This window comes from Malus domestica, chromosome 08, assembly GCF_042453785.1.
Source record: "Malus domestica chromosome 08, GDT2T_hap1".
Lineage (NCBI taxonomy): Eukaryota > Viridiplantae > Streptophyta > Magnoliopsida > Rosales > Rosaceae > Malus > Malus domestica.
The window spans coordinates 5,309,346-5,329,372 of NC_091668.1; the positions used below are offsets into that span (position 1 = coordinate 5,309,346).

General features: G+C 36.1%; 2 protein-coding genes across 5 annotated transcripts; both read right to left on the reverse strand.

The window, feature by feature from the left end:
* Positions 1-870: 870 nt before the first annotated feature.
* Positions 871-6,211, reverse strand: LOC103440899 (E3 ubiquitin ligase PARAQUAT TOLERANCE 3-like). Of its 4 annotated transcripts, none has more exons than XR_003775260.2 (16): positions 5,981-6,211; positions 5,636-5,720; positions 5,441-5,510; positions 5,161-5,303; positions 4,965-5,035; positions 4,778-4,856; positions 4,558-4,688; positions 4,218-4,388; positions 3,942-4,139; positions 3,804-3,844; positions 3,518-3,608; positions 3,262-3,436; positions 2,981-3,112; positions 2,162-2,867; positions 1,669-1,941; positions 871-1,379 (listed from the first exon to the last, which is right to left on the reverse strand). XR_003775260.2 is itself a non-coding variant. In XM_008379597.4 (15 exons), exons 1-14 carry the CDS (start codon positions 6,147-6,149, stop codon positions 2,186-2,188), a joined length of 2,262 nt encoding a protein of 753 aa, XP_008377819.3. In that variant the 5' UTR covers positions 6,150-6,211; the 3' UTR covers positions 1,493-1,941; positions 2,162-2,185. The 4 variants fall into 4 exon arrangements, 1 of the variants encoding a protein (XP_008377819.3); XR_530157.4 differs by having other exon boundaries at positions 1,738-1,941; positions 3,238-3,436; XR_003775259.2 differs by having other exon boundaries at positions 3,238-3,436.
* Positions 6,212-18,602: 12,391 nt separating this feature from the next.
* Positions 18,603-19,798, reverse strand: MYB9 (myb-related protein 308-like). The gene is given in 3 exon segments (NM_001293820.1): positions 18,603-19,212; positions 19,415-19,544; positions 19,666-19,798. Coding segments are annotated over 3 exon segments (873 nt in total).
* Between the last annotated feature and the right edge of the window lie 229 nt (positions 19,799-20,027).

Sequence of the window (20,027 nt, forward strand, 5' to 3'; positions counted from 1 at the left end):
GCTGGGCAATTATAATATACATCTACCTTGAGTCCATGATATTGGATCATTGATACATGTTATTTACTGAACATAATATGCATGCAAAGTTGCAAACCGTTCATGCATTTCTTCTTCCCAAGCCTTAACATTTTTGCGTGGCAATTGGTAGCTAGCTAGCTAATAAGATTGCACTGTGAGGACTTTTTACTAGTTTTTAATGAGGATGACATTTTGTAATGGTTCGATTAGCTACTGCTTATGTTTAACTTGTACCCTTTAGGAGCACTTGGGAAATGCTTAATAATATGTTATGATGTCTTTCATTTCAAGTTTTGATTTACGATCTTACTAAAAACTACTTTTCTTTTAGATAAGTTTTTTTTTTTTTTTTTTAAGTTGTAGATTGCATTCATGCAAAGCTTGGGTAAAGAGCATCTCATATTTTAAATTGTATATTTTTTCTTAAAAACAGAACCGAAGCAGTTTGAAACTATACAAACTAAACCAAATAGTTTGGTTTCATTTCGATTTTGACTTCAAAATCACACCGAACCGAACTGCAAAAAATTTCGGTTTCAATTTCACTCAAAAACACACCGAACCGTGCCCACCCCTAATTTACTTGAAATTATACCGTCAGAAAAGCACTAAAAAGTGTTTCTGGTAATCTGAAAGCATTTTTAACCAATTCAAAAGCTCTTCGGAATCAGCCCTTCGATGAATAGTGTCTCATGTTTTCCCAAACAAAGATTGTATGACCGGGGTGAACGAAGATTGTATGACCGGAGCCTGGCCAGGAGTGCGTTACCCGGACAGGTATATTTGGCATTATGAGGTTGAGAAACCCAGACCGGCAGAAGGAACTCCGCCGCCAGTGGGGGCACTTGCTAATCTTTGTCACTGGTTTCGTAATTATAATTTTTCAGTTTAACAAGTTCGAGGTTTTAATTTTTCTTGTTAATAAGTTCGTGATTTTAATTGCTTAGGGTTTCAGTTCAAGTTCAGTGTCCATGCATGTCAAGTCCCTGTAAGGACCTGCATGAAATGGAGACACCAAGGTTGCGGCGTCGAATGATTAGTTTGAGACACTGCAACTAGAACGTAACCATTTTCGAGTCCTCTCGTCTAGCTTTGGTTGTCCATGAATAAGTGAGAACAGTCGAAATAATCTCCACGACCACTTCTTATTGCAGGAACCAGGGTATCCATCGCCCTTAATCGATCGAGCCCTTGATCGATCGAATAAGTTTGTGGCAAACTTGCAGTTCATGTCAACATCTTTCTTTGCAGCTTCTTAATTTTGCAGTAGTTGGTAAATATTGCTGCGTTGGACTGTTGGGTTGCGACTGCATTGGGTCCAATTGCATCTTCCTGGGGAAGGAAAGCAAATACCTGACCTGAAAACAGAAAGAAAAACAGTTTACTATTAGCGACGCATTACCTTAGTGACGGAATCTGGCATGTAAATTCCCTTTACAAATTGGTCTTTACCAGGCCGAGAAACCGACGCTAAAACATGAAATTCTTACTATACTCATCAATACACATTCACAAAATGTGCAGTATAATCTTCAGTTTTTAACATTAAGTCCGGACCAAAAAAATTCTAAGGTAACTGAAAACTCCAAACAGTTTGAAAAAAAATATTTACAATAATCCATGTGTAGAAAGCAAAACCCAACTCACTTTGTTCTAATCCCCCTGGTTTTATGGCTTCTGTTTCTGTACCTTTTTTTCCTCTGAAAGGGAACATACCTTCAACCGGCTTTAACAAGTCTGTGAAAGTAAGTTCCGGTATGAGCAAAAAGCATACAAGTCTGTGGCTACATCAACAATTGCTGCTCTTGTTAAAACTTTTGTATGCTAGCCTCTCCCTCTATGATCAAAGCTTAAAATGTGAAGCGGTGGGTTAGCAGATATTAACAAACAGTTACTGTCCAAAAGCCGAATCAATCAGATCTGTTTCAACAAAACCAACAGACAATTCGCATTAGATCAAGAAGTATCCTACACAAGTCCGAGTTTACTGTGCGCTAAATATGTTGCTTTCAACAAGTATAGGCAGGTTTTATCAAGAATGGAGCTAAAACTAACAAAATTAATACAATCTAACTGAAAACGAAAGAGTACCATATAGAAAATCAAAGTTTAGACATGCGACTTCATCTACACAATTTACCTCACAAACCAGTCCGGATGTTTTCTAGTGTTTTCTTTTCTGTCTAGAATACTGATAACCTTCTCCACAATCTTCATCCGACCCACTAACCATCTTCCACCTGTCATGACTCCGCCCATCGACATTACTCTTTCCACTGTGCTTAGAATGTCTAGAACTGTGACTGCTCTCTTTCTGCAACTTCTTATCACTGGAACCACTTTGATCCATACCAGATCCTGAGTGGCTGCGATATTTCTGACTCTGCCTTTTGGATTCATGCTCGATCCCTTTTCTGTTATCATCTTTGGTATATCGATGATCACTCCAACTGGAATCACTGCCACACTGCTCTCTTCGATCCTTGTGCTTTCTGGAGCTCCTATGGTGGTGTTTCTTTCTCTCTTCATGGAAACCAGAGCTACTTGGCACATCGTCTAATTCTGAGCTTGATCTTTCCGTGCAATGATACTGCTTTGGAGCTCTACCATCAACCACCAAACGCGAACTCTTCCACTGACCATTAACTGCGAGCCTGTCATCATCTGTGTGATTATGAAGCCGATATTGCCTCTGGGACCCTTTATTAGAGCCTTCCTCAGAGTAACTTATGCTCTTTTCCCTGTTTATACAAGATCTGTGGTCATGTAGTCTTTCTGTCCCATCATAGCCATGTCTCTCGTTTAAATCATGGTCTTCGTCATCGTCACAATCATGAGATTGTTCTCTGATGCAGGACAAAACCACTCATTAGTCATTAAAATCAGGTATATTAACTAACTATAATCAAAACATTATTTCAGATCAAGACAGCATCACCACAGATACATATCGACTCACCTCCTCAAATTCTCATTTGAAACTTTTCTTCTCTTTTCCCCACCATGAAGATCCAGGGATTCCGAATGACTTAAATAGCAGTCTTTGCTAGTCCCTGGAAGAGGAGCAACACCTCTCATCCTCATGTATCCACTGCAAGATGGTTTGGTGTCAAAGTCAATATAATGCAATTGATGAAGAATACTTCACATGATTGAGGACCGATAATAATGAATTTCTTAGGTACAGCAATCAGCTAAAGATGAAAATGAACATACCCAAAGGAAGGGAATGAGTAATACATTGATGGCATGTATGTAGGAATAGTATAAGAAGCAGGAGGGACCATATTTGCACCAAACGCCGTCATCGCATGATTTCCATATGGATTTCTAAAGGGCATGGCACGAGGTGAGGGAGCTCCATTCCAATATGGTGGTACATAACCTGGCATGGCTCCTGGAAATATTGCATTTCCTGAAATCCACAAATTAGTAAGCATCACAGGCAACAGTTCATAGCAACTACAAATTAATGCATGCAACTCCTATTTCATACCTGCATGAAGCATAGGATGTGGGCTTGAAGCCACTGGACAGTCTCTTATGAAATGGTCTGTAGAACCACACATGTAACAGGTACGTTTCCCCTGATCCCATAAAGACAGGTATAGACATTCAAATAATGCACACCAAAAAATTAAAAAATTTAAGTCACAACCAAAAATAGCATTTGTTGTCTTAGCACTTGGAACCTAAAAGAAGTTCTCAGACAATGAGTTGCGAGAAGTTTGTTCCAACAAAAAAAAAAAGAGAATTTTCACATCTACTTTCACAATGGATACCTTTCTGTGCTTTCCAGTCTCCAAGAAGCTCTTGTCACAACCTGGTAAATAGCAAGAATGTCAGAAAAGGTGATACATGCCAAAACAAGAATCGGATAAAGTTCCAGCAATGTCACAAAGGACCAAGTTAAATACTACCTTCTGAAGAAACCCAAGGTGGCCTTTGTTTCGGGATTGCAGGTTTAACATCTTTTTTGAAAGGAGGGTTAAAAGCAGATTCTGCGAAGAAATGATTAGATCCTGTCCCTGTTTCAGGAGAATGAGGCACCTCTGGCTCTCTCTGTAAAATATTATTGCCGCGAGACACATCTTTGGCTTGAATTCCAGATTCTCCATCTGTTTTTACATTAATAACTAGTTAAACACAATAGCGGGGCTAAGGTAGGTCAGAATAAACATATGTGAAACTCCTACCTGGAGCATATTGGCAACAATCATTATCTGGAGCAGTGATTAAATTTTGGGATTCTAGGAAATGCTCAATTGCTTGCCTAAGAGAAACATTCGGCAGCAAATCTTCTACTCTGCATTTGGTCGAAAAACACTTGGGACATCTGGACTTTTCTCGCAACACTTGAGAAATGCCTGAACACAAAAATGTGCATAAGTTATCACATTCAGATTACAGCCCAGAATTACTAATACCTAACACACAATCTCTCACAAAAACTATCCTAATACATACACCCCATCTCTCACAAAAACTATCCAACGGTAAAGTATCAGATGGAAACCTATCAGACCATAGACTTACATTTCTCACAAAAACTGTGCTGGCAGCATGGTATCATCACAGCCTCCTTGAAATATGCATTGCATAGAGAGCATTTCAGCTCTGTTGACAAATTAGCATGCCCTGTATCTAGGGGATTCGCACTGCCCACCCTTCATTTACAAGAGATAAAACAAGTCAGACCATTGAGACCGAAGAACCAGAAAAACAATAAGACAGATACAACAAATGCACGTCTTACCTTTCCACATTCATGTCATCTTCTTCAGGCTTTGATTTTGTAGGCACTATGATTTGTTCAACTCCACTATGTGCATGACCTATATAAAATAATTCAGAATGGTAAGCATCGGCCTAACCCATGAAAAGACTAATACAAGTAACAAACATAGGCCTAACCCCTGAAGCTTTGTAATCGAAGCACATACCTCCTGGAATAGCATCACTAATGCCACTTGCTTCAAGTTTCAGGCATCCTCTCACAGCGGGCTCCGAATATCTAATACAAATTGAAATCATGCACAGCATAAATACCAAATATTTACCGAACATTCATATATCTGAAGTCTTAAAATAAACAATCATACACCATTAGGGAATACATATTAAAAGAACCAATCAAACCTTGTGATGCAGTTATCGCTATTTGGTTGATAATCATAGATGAAGTCATCCTTGTCTGGATCCAAATCAGAACTGAAAACGGTTTCTTTAGGAATGGGATACACGTCAACCCCAAAGTCATCAAAGTCAACAGTCTCAGCATTCTGCGAAACACCATAGACATAAGAGAAATTAAATAAACAATCGGGCAAACATATAACAAGAGCTTCAAATGTGACTAAGAACCATCCAAATGCAAGTCTGCAACTTCAAATGCGTGCGCAATGTTTAAGAAACAAACCGCTGCAACAAGTGATTTATCGTCGACAGAGTCCTTGCTATGAAGATTCGGGCACGAGTTGAAGTGAGGCCTGTAAAAAAATCATAAAAATAAATCGAAATTCCGAGACAATAAACAAACTTTCATCGCCAATTAATATGCATCCCAATAAAAAACGTGCATGGATTCTATAAAGCATATAGATAGATTTCTTACAGATCCACATGTACTGATCCTGCAGGAACTCTCTTAATTATCACGCTTGAACCACACGGAATTTGAATATTCTCGTCGTTGTACTCTGCAATCAATCCGAAACCGAAAGGCATATGAAAACTTAGCTAACAATATGCATAAACCCTAATTCCAATTCCATGCAACCAAACACAAAAACTGTAATTCTAAGGCGTTTCCGAACCAAACGGACAAAAACACGATTCCAAAATACTTCATGTCCAATTGTAACGTCTCAATCGATTTTTTCTCTGCAACCAAACACAAAACAAGAAACTGAAAGCTAAAAACGCTATTGACAAAGATAAAGGGCGGGAGAGAGTTGACCTTGACCGGTTACGGCGTCAGAGAAGAGGAGATCGGAGTCTTGGCAGAGGTTGAGGTTCTTGTGGCGAATTACCTTGGATTTGAGATCGCGAACGGAGATGGAGGCTCGGCCGTCGATGGCGACGGAGTCGAAGTTGACGGAGCTTCTGAATTTGAACTGGATCGCCATGGCGGAGAAGTCGCGTCGGTGGGGTCAAAGTCTTCGGATCATCAAGTTGAAAAGTGGGGAGGGAGAGAAACAGAGAACGAGGGTTATATACGGGATTTTGTATGAAATTTCAATTTCTTTGTGCGAAGGTTATGATTTGGGCTTATATTTGTTTAACAAAAAGGCCCAAAACAAAACGTTAACCTAAGGGAAACAAGTGAGGGTCCAAAGCAAATTTTCGTTAGATAAAGTTTCTAAAAATTTGATTTGAAGTTTACAAAACTGAAAAACGTTAAAAGAAACAAGAATGTTATCCTTACCATCATTTTTACTACTTCTCTGATGAAGATGAGATCTGCATACGTTAGCGAACCCTAGCTCTATTAGAAAGATGGTACAAGTAAATAGTAAATATAACATTACTTTAAAATAAATTATTCGACGAGAGCCTGCATTGATTAGCCATGGCTGACGGTGACTTCTTCAGTGCCATTTTTTCATATGCATCACTTTTTACCATATGTGACATTTTTCATCCTTTCAGCAGTAGACTGGTTTTTGAATTTAAAAAGTTGGATTCAAGTAGAGTACCAAACAGACTTCTAGATTCCTGACAAACACACTCTTTTTCTTGAGTTGGGCTTGAAAATTCAGCCTATGTCTAGCGGGCCTCGGTCATTTAGAAGCCCGCTTATGCTTGGAAGGCCTACAATTTTAAATGGTTAAAGACCTGAATTTTGAGTCGGCCCACATTATTATTCATATGGGTCTGTAATTTTCACTAAAGCCCAAAACCAAATGTCCCAAATTTGACCTAGTTCATTTCTTCACCCTTTTCTCTTTGCTTGCCAGATAGAAGATAGAAACAAACAGACCCTTTTTCTTGTAAAACAAAAAATTGAGAAATGGAAACAACCGAAGACATGAGTAAGTGTACGAATAAATGTTTGTCTTTGTTATGCCAACTTGATGAACATATTCGAACTATATAATTTCTGTTATTTTACCCTTGGTTGTGGACAATAATGAGTGAGTTTTAGTAGATTCATCAACCTTGTGTATTTCGTATCGTTGCTATATACGAAAAAACTAGTATGTCTTTGAATATTTATATTGACCTATTTGTCGATTAATTCTTCAAATTTGTAAAGAATTACCTATTTCTCTCCTAAACTTTAATTTTAGCTGATTACCCACCTTAACTTATTATAAATAGGCAATTCCACCCCCCCCCCCCCCCCCAACTTTAGCTTTGGATTTTTTGAAAATTTTCATCTAATTTTCCATCTATCTTGGTCATGTAGATAATAATACATGGCAATTGTATGAGAGCAAAAATGTACTTTTCTTTTGGTAAATTGGGCGCAGAGCCCAACTTTGCAGTTACTAATTGGACTCCCATGACTAATTCAAACAAAAAAAAAAACAACTATCAAAAGAGAATAAGAAAAAGAAAAAATAATTTGTTGTCCACATTAAGGACAAAATTACTTTATTGCCATCAAACATTTGCCATGTGACCAAAATTGATAGAAAATTGTGTTGGAAATTTTCAAAATCTAAAGTTGGGGGGCCATGGGAGAGGTTGTCTAACTATAAAAGTTCATGGAAATAATCGGCTAAATTAAAATTTTGGAAGAAAGTTAGCAACTCTTTACAAATTTGGGGGAATCGACAAATACCTCTATATATATTTTATAATTGGCATGAAATCAATCAAGATTTTCTGAGATCCAAGAATGTAATTTTTAAGCTTTTCGATTCTCTCACAAGCATTTATTTGCTCGTGATCCTACAGACGGTTCTTGACCTTGATTTGAGAAACCATGTTGAATATAAAAATCATAATACAAACAAGAAAAACAGCCTTGGCCATGGGGAAGACTAGACGTTGAATAGTTAGCTCTCAACTTCCCAAACTTTTGAACAGTTAGCTCACGTACTATCACAGAAAGAAAGAATCTCCAAGTGAGAGTACGGAACGACATATCATATGAAATGGCGGATACAGGAAATAATATTAGGGGGGTCAGTAATAATAGCGCGCAACGAGCAAATTTTTTTATACCAGAAATAGCATGCATATCGTCATTTCATCGAGTTTTGGTAGGCCTGAAATCATTTGAAAATGCATACTACAAACATGTTAATGTATGCAAGGGGCAGCACCCAAGGTATTCATGGACATTCATTGGGTTTTGGTAGGCCTGAAGTCGGTTGGAGGGCAAGTATAATGCCAACTCTAATCTTTAAAAGGGCAACACTCATGGTATCTATGGATGTTCATCGAAGTTCGGAAGGTCAACACCTAAGATATCTATGGACATTTATCGAAGTTTGGAAGGTCAGCTGACCCTCCTTGCCCTTTAATGGATCCGCTAGTGATCATATGGGTGCTCTTCTGCGAGTGTTCAATTTTCCTTTTCATCCTACGTAGTGAAGAATCTCTTATAAACCAAACAAATCACAAAAGTGCAGTTGTTATTCAATTATTATATTCTATTCCAAAATGGCGAAGGAAAGTGTGACGGAGATGTGAGTGGACCGCAATTTGCATAGTACGAGAAAATCATCATGTGATCAATATTATTAAATTTAAAAGCTACTGGACGTTTAAATGTATATTGTTTGGATCTGCAATGACTGCAACTTCTTAACATGCATGGTGATCGGTGAGAATATTATTCGTGCCTTTACATGGTGGTGTTTCACGGTACGTGGGCGTGCATGTCCAAATCCGAGGTTGAATTGCAGCAACGTCCAATTTGGCCAGAAAACCAGATTGAATCACGTAATTGGCATTTTAGGTTAATAGTGATGTTCGTCTCAACAATCAAATATCAGGCCGACGTTGAGTTTTAAGAGTCTTGTGCAGAAGATAGTAAATAGGTCATTGTATAAAATTCTTATTACAATGCTAATTTATATGTCTACAGTTGTATTAATAAGGAATCTAAATAGAGTATTATTGCTTGAGTTATAATTCAAGTCAACAAACATCAAGAAAAAAAAAATTAGATCAAAGTCGAAACCAAACTAAAAAGGTGATTTCTCTTGTGCATATGGAGGCCATATTTCACTATTTCACGTGCAGAACTTAGAAATTTTCTCCAAGCTAGGTGAAGCTGTTTTTGCCACAAACCAAGTTGATCCATATGTAGATGATATGAGCCTTTTAAAGGAAGAGATCCCCATTTTTTTAAAGAGAGTTTTAACGAAAAACTCACGGTACTGTTCACTTTAACGAAAAACCACATTTTTACACTAAAAAGTCAAACCTGGTTTTATTCACTTTACCCTTTATTTTGTCCTTATCATTAAAACTCAAAGTTTTCAAACCATTTTCATTAGTTTTCCTTTTTTTAAATGGGGATTATTTGTGCCCCCCTCCCCCACCCCCTTCCCCCCCCCCCCCCCCCGCTACACTGTTCGAACAATCTATTTTTCAAGTTGCACCTTATTGATCATCTTTGAAAAATATTAGCCAAATCAGAAATATTTGAGGCATCTAATTGAGTTAAAAGAAATTAACGAACACTACAGTCTAAGAAACATTGAAATTTCATCGTGACTAAATGGACAAATGATTTTAGGATTGAATTGAATTTTTGCAATGATAATCTACGAAGTGAGACATACAAAATAAACGGTTTAAATCGTTAAAGTTTGATGTGAAGTGATCTTTTAGGCCTTGTACAAAGGCACTTATTGCACATGCCCAAAACCACCACTATCAAACACTATATTAATCATAATTCTAGTCAAGACGAGACTCAAGTAAATCCATCTGTATTAGAGAATCAATATGATATAAATTAACACATTTTTTTTTGTGAAGTTACTGTTACTTGCTAATTATTGTTGTTAATTGAGCTCTGATAAACGTGTGATTGTAAGTTAATGTTTTTGTCACGTTGATAAAAAATATCATATGTTTGACAGTGGTATGATGTCGACAATATAAAATCTAATCTTGTTACATAAATGACAATGTCATTATGTGTTATTAACTATAACCTTATAAATTTTAACAATTATAATCTAACATTGCATTCATTGTCGTTCAGACGTTGAGTGTTAGCGCCACGGTGTAGGTACATCATTAAACATAAAGGTTTGGAGCCTAAAAGTGAAGGCTTTTTTTAGCCAAAATGGTCTCTGAGATTTGCATAACATATAACTTTAGTCCATGAGATTGAAAATCAATAGAAATTGTCCTTGAGAAATTGTCCACCATCCATTATTTTGGTCATTCCTTTAAGTGTCCCGGAGCTCTTGGTCGAAAGTTTGGACAATTTTAAAGCTTTGTAACTCAATCGTTTATTAACCAAATTCGACCCATAATATATCAAAATGAAGATAGTAAAGTGTAGAACAAGATTATACCTATTTGGAAGCCCAATGTTTGCTAGAGATAGCCGGAAAATAGTCTGAAATGTGACTAGTCCTCAGGAAAACTGAAAAACTCACCGGAAACTAGGTAAACTTTAAACGTTCATAACTTCTTTAATACTCAACGAAATCGAGTGATTTAAAACAAAAATCATACTTCTCGACGAGACGAAGATAATTGTACCTTTCTTGATGGCTAACTCGCCGGGTTTGGTCGAAAACGGCTCGAAAGTGGCTATCTTAGTCTCGAGTTAGCCACTTTCGAGCCTTTTTCCAGCCAACCACGGCGAATTAGCCATTGATAAAGGTACCATTCTATTTTTCTCATTTAGAAGTATGATTTTCATTTTTGAATCAGTCGATTTCATTGAGTATTGAATAAGTTATGAACATTTAAAGTTTACCCAGTTTCCAGCGAGTTTTCCAGTTTTCCTGCGGACCAGTCACCTTTTAGGCTATTTTCTGTCTATCTCTGGCAACCAGTGGGCTTCCAAATATGTATAATCTTGTTCTACACTTTACTATCTTCATTATGATATATTATGGATCGAATTTGGTTAAGAAACGATTGAGTTACGAAGCTTTGAAAATTGCCCAAACTTCCGGCCAAGAGCTTCGGAACACTTAACGGAGTTTTTAACTAAATGACCAAAATAATGGATAGTGGACAATCTCAGCGATCATTTCTATTGATTTTCAATCTCATTGACCAAAATGATATGTTATGCAAATATCAAAAACAATTCTGGCTATAAGGCCAAAAGTGAATTATGATAATAGTAATTCCATACCGTCCACTAATAATAACTTTGGGTAAAAGACTGTTTACCACCCTCATGTTTCGTGGTTTTCAACATTTAGTACATCAAGTTTTTTTCGTCCCAGAGTCATACCTAAAGTGTAAATTTTGGGACAGTCTCATACATCTGTTAGTCAAACTGTTAGTTCTCCCGTTAAGTGATGACGTGGCGCCCTGATTGGACGCCACGTGTCATTAAAAAAATAAAAAAATTATTTAAATAAAAATAATATTTAAATATTTAAATAATAAAATAATAATAAAATATTTTTTTTTCCTTCTTCTCTTCTTCTTCTTCTTATGGGTTCGGTTCTTTTTTTTTTTTTTTTTCTTCCTCCTCCTCCTTCTCCTTCTTCTTCCTTCTCCTTCCTCCTCCTTCTTCTTCTTCCTTCTCCTTCCTCCTCATTCTTCTTCTCCTTCTTCTTCCTTCTTAAGAAGGAAGGAGGAGAAGGAAAAAAACAGAAAAAAAAAACCGAACCCAGAAAAGAAGAGGAAGAAGAAGGAAGAAGAAGGAGAAGAAGAAGGAGGAGGAAGGAGAAGGAAGAAGAAGGAGGAGGAAGAAGGAAAAAAAAAAAGAAAAAAAAGAAGAGAAACCGAACCCAGAAGAAGAAGAAGAAGAAGGAGAAGAAGAATGAGGAGGAAAGAGAAGGAAGAAGAAGGAGAAAGAGGAGGAAGAAGAAGAAGAAGAAGAAAAAAAAAAAAAAAAAAGAGAGAAACCGAACCCAGAAGAAGAAGAAGAAGAAGGAGAAGAAGAAGGAGGAGGAAGGAGAAGGAAGAGGAAGGAGGAGGAGGAGGAAGAAGGAAAAAAAAAAAAAAGAAACCGAACCCAGAAGAAGAAGAAGAAGAAAAAAAAAAAAAAAGAAGAAGAAGAGAAGAAGAAAAAAAATATATTTTATTATTATTTTAATATTTTAATATTTTTTTAATATTATTTTTATTTAAATAAATTTTTTATTTTTTAATGACACGTGGCGTCCAATCAGAGCGCCACGTCATCACTTAACGGGAGAACTAACAGTTTGACTAACAGATGTATGAGACTGTCCCAAAATTTACACTTTAGGTATGACTCTGGAACGAAAAAAACTTGATGTACTAAATGTTGAAAACCACGAAACATGGGGGTAGTAAACAGTCTTTTACCCAATAACTTTTATATTCTTCCAGACGCTCAAGGTGTAACAATCAACATTAAAGTATAATAAATTTTTTTATTCTATATCTCCATTATTATATAATATTGAATACTGCATTGACGATTGCCATATAATTTAATTAAAGCAAATATAGTACCAGAACCATTCATAAGTTGATGTTTAAGTTGATGAGGACCCTTGATTTGATTTGATTTTATTGCCATTGTGTCCCTTTGATTAGAACATTACCAAATTGTTTTGTATACTTCTGTTAATGAAAATAATGTTTGCGGCTCTGCAGCCTGCTGGACTTTATAGTCATTCTCGAAGCTTAATTTGGTTGGAAGTTGAAGGGGAAAAGGGTTCTACCTCATTTAGAGAAACTATATGTATTGTGTGTGTGTGTGTGTGTGTATATTATTGAAAATGGGAATTCAGTGAGAGGTCAATTTAAGGTGTAAGCTCATCAATCATCATCATGCTTACAGAAATTATATATAACTACAAATTAAATTGATATTTTGAGGACATGTGTGTTGAGAGTATGAATTTCACATCGGGAAAAGAAATATCGAACCTTGCATATGCTTATAAGTAATTGGGCTTTTCTCATATTTATAATTGGTTTTATAGTGGAAACTCAACTTTCTTTATAGTATCAGAGCAAGTTGTCCCTTATATAAAGCCTAGTGGCCGCACGTGTTCCACATCACATGATTTGTATTATCTATGTGTTAGACTTGAAAATTTGTCACATGTGAGAAGCTTGAGAGTATGAAGCACATACTTGGGAAAGAATGACCTTCCATGTGCTTATAAACAATATTGTCAATTGATTTTATGGTGAAACTTTAACTTTATTTATTGTGAAAATGAAGTTTCAAGGAACTTAATATTATAACTACAAATTAAATTGGTATTTGGCTATTTTCTTTTCTTTATTTGGATGCTGCCTTTGGCTTTTTTTTATTTGGATGGATGCATGAATGGAAGGTGGAAGGTGGAAAGAGAAAAACTAATTAATCCCTGGAGTCTTAAAATTCTGATGCAGTAAAAACCAAGGGAGTCTCAAGGAAACGGGAATAAAACTTGGGAATCAGTTAATCACATACAATGAATTCGCTCGACGTCACTAATCGTGGATTCATTGAACATGACCAAGCCTAACATTTGATTTAAGAAGGAGAAAACTCACTCTCTTCTTGGATTAATTATAATTCAATAAATTTACTACTAAGTTTTACATACGGAGCCCCTTTGAATAGAAAGTTACCTTCCATTGTTAGGAGGGGGCATATGTAAGAGAGGAACCTAGATAGAACGCGGAGCGCCGGCAATTAGAACTAAAGATAACATATTATAGTTACAATGCAACCTATTTAAAATAGGAAAAATGCTAAGGGATCTCTCTCAAAAAAAATGAAACTCTCCATGCATTTTCTGTCACCTCGTGTTTTTTGCTCAATATTTTATAATGATGGTACGATAATTGAAATTAAACTGTGAGTGTCAAATAATCCACAGAAAACCCTACTTGTAAAAGAGTCATCTTAACATTTATCTTCTCTTAAAATAGGCAAGAGAAATAGAGACCATACTTATTGAAGTGTCTACATCAAATTCAACACGCCTATTCCCTAATAACTTTCAATCATATTGGTATATAATTTGACAAAATTCAATGAATGCATTGCATGCATTGATTTCATCAAGAAAATGGGCGCGAAGATAAAACTAGGTTAATTTTTCAACATGCTTTATTATACTCCTCCATAGTTTCAACACCAACTTCATGAATAAATACAATAATTTCAAATATGGATCGAGCAAGAAACCTGTAGTTAGAGTCGTCCAAAGCGTTGATCTCTACATCCAAAATTATGTATTCAAGCCACTCCCCCAATGAGAACATTAATATTGGTCAATGAGTGAACCTAACAATTTTCTTTTGTGGCGTAAAAGATCTTCTCTCTTCGAAAAGGGCAGCAGTACTGGTTATACATGAATAATGGAACTGAAGTATATCTCTTACTTAACTGAGTTCGTGCTATTTGGAACTTCACAACCCCTTTGGTAGACTAGATGTGATTGAGCATTAGAGATGGGATATGATTGGATTGGTTAGGCAGGGTTTGTAACCCGTGTATATAAATAAGTTAGAGAACCTACTATGTTGTGGATGCACAACTCATCTTGTCCAGTCATGTCTATCTCACATTTTGACACAACAAAGAATGGACCAAACTCAAGTCCATTTATAATTGGTCACGACCTATCCCAATCTGCCCACCAAATAGCTCCTCATAGCACTCAGATCCAAAAGAAATTACTTCACGTATATGCATAAAAACATTCAGTTTCCATCACTAAACAACTATCCTAAACACCTTAAGATTGACCTAATTAATAATTAACCTCTATGTTTTTTAACTAATACAGCAGTGAGGAACAGAAGCTTCTAAAAACGGTTGGCATGCAAACATCTTGCAGATGACGAGCAAACTTTATGAACCGTTTTCAGTTTGTGTGCACGTATGTGCTGCCTTGTACTAGTATTTTCCGAGCATGTGTGGTTCTTTATTTCAATATCGTGAAAGCACTATATATGTATGCGGTTATATAAATTATGTGAAATCTGCCTGAAAAGGATTTATATTTAAATAAAAATGAAGTACCCAGGAGAAACACAATGCATATACAGTTGTTTAAGATGATGTGGGACTATACTCTTATGACACAGATCCTGTTTTCTGTTACTAAAACTAATATTGCCAAATAGTTGAAGTCAAACCATATAATTGAGGAGCTTCTAGGGCATATTCTTAATTTTATTTTTTTTATATGTAGCATGATGAGACATGTAAAGAGAGAGAATGTATATAGAAGTTACAATCACGTGATGTGAGTCATAAGAAGGTAAGGTCATGTGATCAAAGATACAAAAAGATGACTGTTCATTCCCGAAGAAATATTATAAGAGGAGGAATGCTAGTTGTAATTTGAATTTTTTTTGTTCTACCTACTTCTTTTTTTTTTTTCTCATCTTTTATTATTGCACGATGATTCAAACTGTCTATATGAAGTTAGAAAATTTATAGCAATCAACTCTGTCGAAAAACTAACTAAACTTGAAATACTTTAGCCACCTAATGGTTAATCAATAATAAACAAACTATATTTCTCAATTAAACATTGAAATTTTGACAACATTTATTGAATAATTAAACAAAGAAGAATAAAGAAAGTAGAACGAAAAGATCCGGTAAGTAAAATTATCACCCTTATGAAAGACAACCAAGAATCTCCCTTATAATTAATGGGAATGAGACTGTTCAAATAGGAAGATATTGAAAAGGAGAAAATTGGGAGAGAAAAAAAACCCAAATTTTGTTTTTATTTTTTTAATAAAAGACACATATATTCAAAGTTGGAGTGCGAGGCAGTGGTTTGAACCTTACCTACCCCTCACCGATGAAACAAACTCCTGGTCTCCAGCAAACTGCGCTATGTCAGAAGTGTACACAAAGACCGCAAAAAACTATGTCAAAGCTGCTAATCTTGTCGTAATAATGCAATAATATTCTCCTCTAGGTTTCCAAATTCTCCATCATTCGTTGGTCACGAATTCGATGGTTTTGGCCTTAAAAAGTGGTTAGCGATTTGATTGCATTCAAGAAAATCTCCAAAGGACTAAACCCATCTTCTACCTTGTATGGGAAAAATTTATACGGTAAGAGTATACCGTTATAATACCGCCTCATGTTACTAAAATAAAAATATGTATAAGTTTTGGTTTACGTATCCTTATTTTATTAGTACAAGACATCGCTTCACGGTGATTTCATACCATGTAAGTTGTTTTCGGATTCTAGACATAATCAATAACGATTCATTAATCACTAATCAAACTAAATGCATAATTAATCCGTGGACAAATGCTTCTTTACATGCCTAAAAATGTCATCATTTAGTGAAAATGTAGATATTAAGCCATGACAAAAGGTGAACCTACCCCTTTGTAGCTACCAGAAATTCAAAGCTCAAAAAAAGGTCAGAAAATAACTTTGAAATCTAGCTAGCTATACATGTGGCTTGAAAAACAGCTATCATAAGAAGACGAAATAAATAATTCTTAGAAGACAAATTAGTAATGCTCATGCGTATGTAAATGCCCCGCACATTTGGCACACAGGATGGGAGACTTTAGGACAGTTTGTTAGGACCCTTTTCTTACATCATCAAATAAAAAATGTCAAATGCTAAATTTTTTATCACATGTACAGTGTCGTGTTCCTCTTTGTCCTAATTATCAATGTCCTATCGTAAATAGAAAAAAATATATGTACACACACACACACACACACTTTGATGTTGGAATATAAATCTTGCAATTTTTTACACGATCTATTAATTCTACTTGAAAATAATAGGTTTCGGATTAATATGTTAAAATATCGGGTCGTTATTGGTTTACTCGTTAAAATTCGTTAACATAACATGTATAACATGTAAACGACACAAACACGACCCGTTTGTCATGTCTAAACATTAGGCACGATAATTTCTTGCATTACCCGTTAACCCGACACAAAACAATACGAAAATAATATGTTCCAAGTCAACCCATTAACGAGTTTAGTCGTTATTGGGTTACCTGTTAAAAAAATGTTAAGATAATGAGTTTGTCACAATATAATTTGTTAAAATAACTAATATAACACAAAAACGACACAATCAGAACAAATAAGATTCGTTTGTGGCCTTGTGAATTTTGGAAACATCATGGATCGAAAAAGCCCAGGCTTGTTTGGGGAATTATATTTGTTTGTGGCTTAACAACTTGCTTGACACATGATGGTCCAAAACTGGGACATGTCAATTTTAAAGCTTATCAGGTAATCTAAGCGGCATCTACCTCTCAATTTATTGGTTGCAAATAGAATAGAGGGTTTTTTCTTTTTCTTTTTTTTATTTGAATGGTGGGAATTTTGAATGAGAACAAGGATTGAATATACTCAATTTGTACCTTGCAAGAAGAAAAAGTTTTATCTATTAGCCCTTGAACCTTAAATTGAAAGCCTAATTTATCACGATACTCTCTTAAAAGTCGAACATTTTACCACTCTACTTTTTTAATATAATATTTTGATAATGTTGGCATGAGAATTGATTTTAAAATGTCAAATGATATGAATGGTCTCACTTTGAGAGTTTCCTTAGCATTTCTCATTTTATAATCGTGATACCGAAGTTAGGACTCATTTTGAATTACCAAAAGTTTAAATAAAAGTGCTCATGTCACTGCATGCCCTTAAGGATGGTCATTAATTTGGGCATCTATGAAATGTCGTAATCGGATATCTTGATACTTAGTGAGTATCTATCATGAGCCAAAGCTCCACTTACACAAAATTTTAAACTCGTTAGCAGTGTAAGTTGTACTGGTTCAACTATGCGTAACAATTTACTATATTGGATGCTCATGCCAACGATCGACATCAGATTTGGATCATTCCAGCACTGCTCCTCACTCGACTGACATGCCGGAATTACGAGGCCAAGTGTGATGCGGTGTTTACCAAAGTATGGGGTCTGTCTGGTTTTCTCAATTTGTAATGAGCTTTTTGCTCATCTGTTTGTTGGGCTATAAGTAGTGCTTTACTTTATTTAATGAATGATACTTTTTTCGACAAAAAATAAAATAAAATTTTTAACAAAAAATTTTCGGTATCGTTTATTTTAACAAAAAAAAAATCATATTTTTACACTAAAAAATCAATTCTGATACTATTCACTTTACCCTTTATTTTGTCATTATTGTTAAAACTCAAAGTTTTCAAACCATTTTCATTAGTTTTCATATAAATTTTTTTTTTTTTTAAAGTTTTCAACTATCGTTTACTAAGAAAAAGATGTGATGAGAGTGACATTTTCTCATAGTTTCACAAATAAAAACTTAAGCAACCATGAGATAACAAATTAATCAACCAAGAAATTGAGTTAATTTAGTAAGCCGATAAGCTTAGAAACTTGTATTTAATTAGTTTAATCTCCTCATATTTAGGGATCACCTGCACTAAATTTTAATGGTTTTACATAAGTCACGCATGTGCACTTCGTTATTTATGCTATGCAGCATATGAGTTGTTAGACTACAACATTTTCTTGGGAAGGCCATTCCTCAGAGTCAAGCAAGAATGCCAAAGAATCTAAATCCAACGAGGCACCGTAGTCCTCCAGATCGCAACCGTTTCCTCCCGTCCAGCAGCCGTCATTTATAATTGCCTCATCCAACGGTATAGAGTTGAGCAACTGAAACTCGTTGCAGTATTGATCTCCCTTCGCATCAATGTCGTCATCATCGCAGCCAAAGTTCTTCAAGATGTTGCTGCAGTCACCTGCATTAGTCCTCGGAAACTCTTCGGTGCTTCCGCCTTTTTCCGCCGATTGGGTCTGAAGCTCTAATGGGTTTGCGGCAGCTGCTGTATAATTTTCGTCACTAGGAATATTTTGTGGGACTAAAATTTTGGTCAACCTAGTGGCCTTGGTTCTTATTACTAGAGGTTGAGCAGCGGCAGTTGATGTTTTGGACTCGACATCTTTCTTTTTCGCTATGGATTTGCATGGATTTAGAGAAGTTTCTTTCGAGGATCCAGAAAACGAATCGACTTTCGATTTCTTCCCCAAAGTTGTATTCCAGTAATTCTTGATTTCATTGTCTGTTCGCCCCGGTAGCCTTCCGGCTATTAAGGACCATCTGTAGTAAAATATCAACAGAATTAGAGCATCCAACTCAAAACTGAAAACAAGTGTACGGGCAGTTTGGAAACTCAAAAAACAGTTACTGAAAAGTTTTCGATTTTCAGTTTTCAAGAAAATGAAATCCGAAATGGTTATCAAACGGGCTCAAAATTTTAAGTAAGAGAAAGAGAGAGAGCGAGAGAGAGACGGAGAGAGACCTGTTACCAAGAAGGTTATGGAGCCTGACAATGAGTTCTTCTTCATCACCTGAAATGTTGCCTCTCTTTATGTCTGGTCTCAGATAGTTTAACCATCTAAGTCTACAACTTTTACCACATCTCTTCAGACCTGCATTTTTATTTTATTTTTTGAACAGTTGGAAGGTTTTGGTAAAACAGAGTGAAAACACAGCAAGAGACAGGTAAAAAGTGATGGAGAAAAAACGCGAGAAGCAGCTTAATTTTCTCACCAGCTCTTTTAGGGAGGCTTCTCCATTTTCCTTCTCCATGAGCTTTGATGTAAGATGATAAAATTTTATCTTCCAAGGCAGTCCAGGCTCCTCTGTTGAGTCCTTCCTTGGAGCAACACGGACTCCTTCCCATTTTCTAATTCCCCCTCTCTCTCTCTCTCTCTCTCTCTCTCTCTCTCTCTCTCTCTCTCTCAGAGTACCCACACACAGAAAAAAAGGAAGACTCGTGCCCTTTTATAGCCCACGCAACAAATGAAGACTGGCAATCAGAGTGAAAGCGACAGTTTGAAATACTGTGTAGCGTCTTTAGGCAAGGAACTGATGGAGTCTTGTAGAAGAAACCGTAGTTTTGCGACGGAGGA

Excerpts from the sequence above, each read along its gene's own strand:
- LOC103440899 (XM_008379597.4), bottom strand. The coding sequence starts at position 6,149 with ATGGCGATCCAGTTCAAATTCAGAAGCTCCGTCAACTTCGACTCCGTC. Across the intron at positions 4,689-4,777 it reads GATGACATGAATGTGGAAAG|GGTGGGCAGTGCGAATCCCC; the intron begins GTAAGACGTGCA and ends TTGTAAATGAAG. Across the intron at positions 4,389-4,557 it reads GCACAGTTTTTGTGAGAAAT|GCATTTCTCAAGTGTTGCGA; the intron begins GTAAGTCTATGG and ends TTTTGTGTTCAG.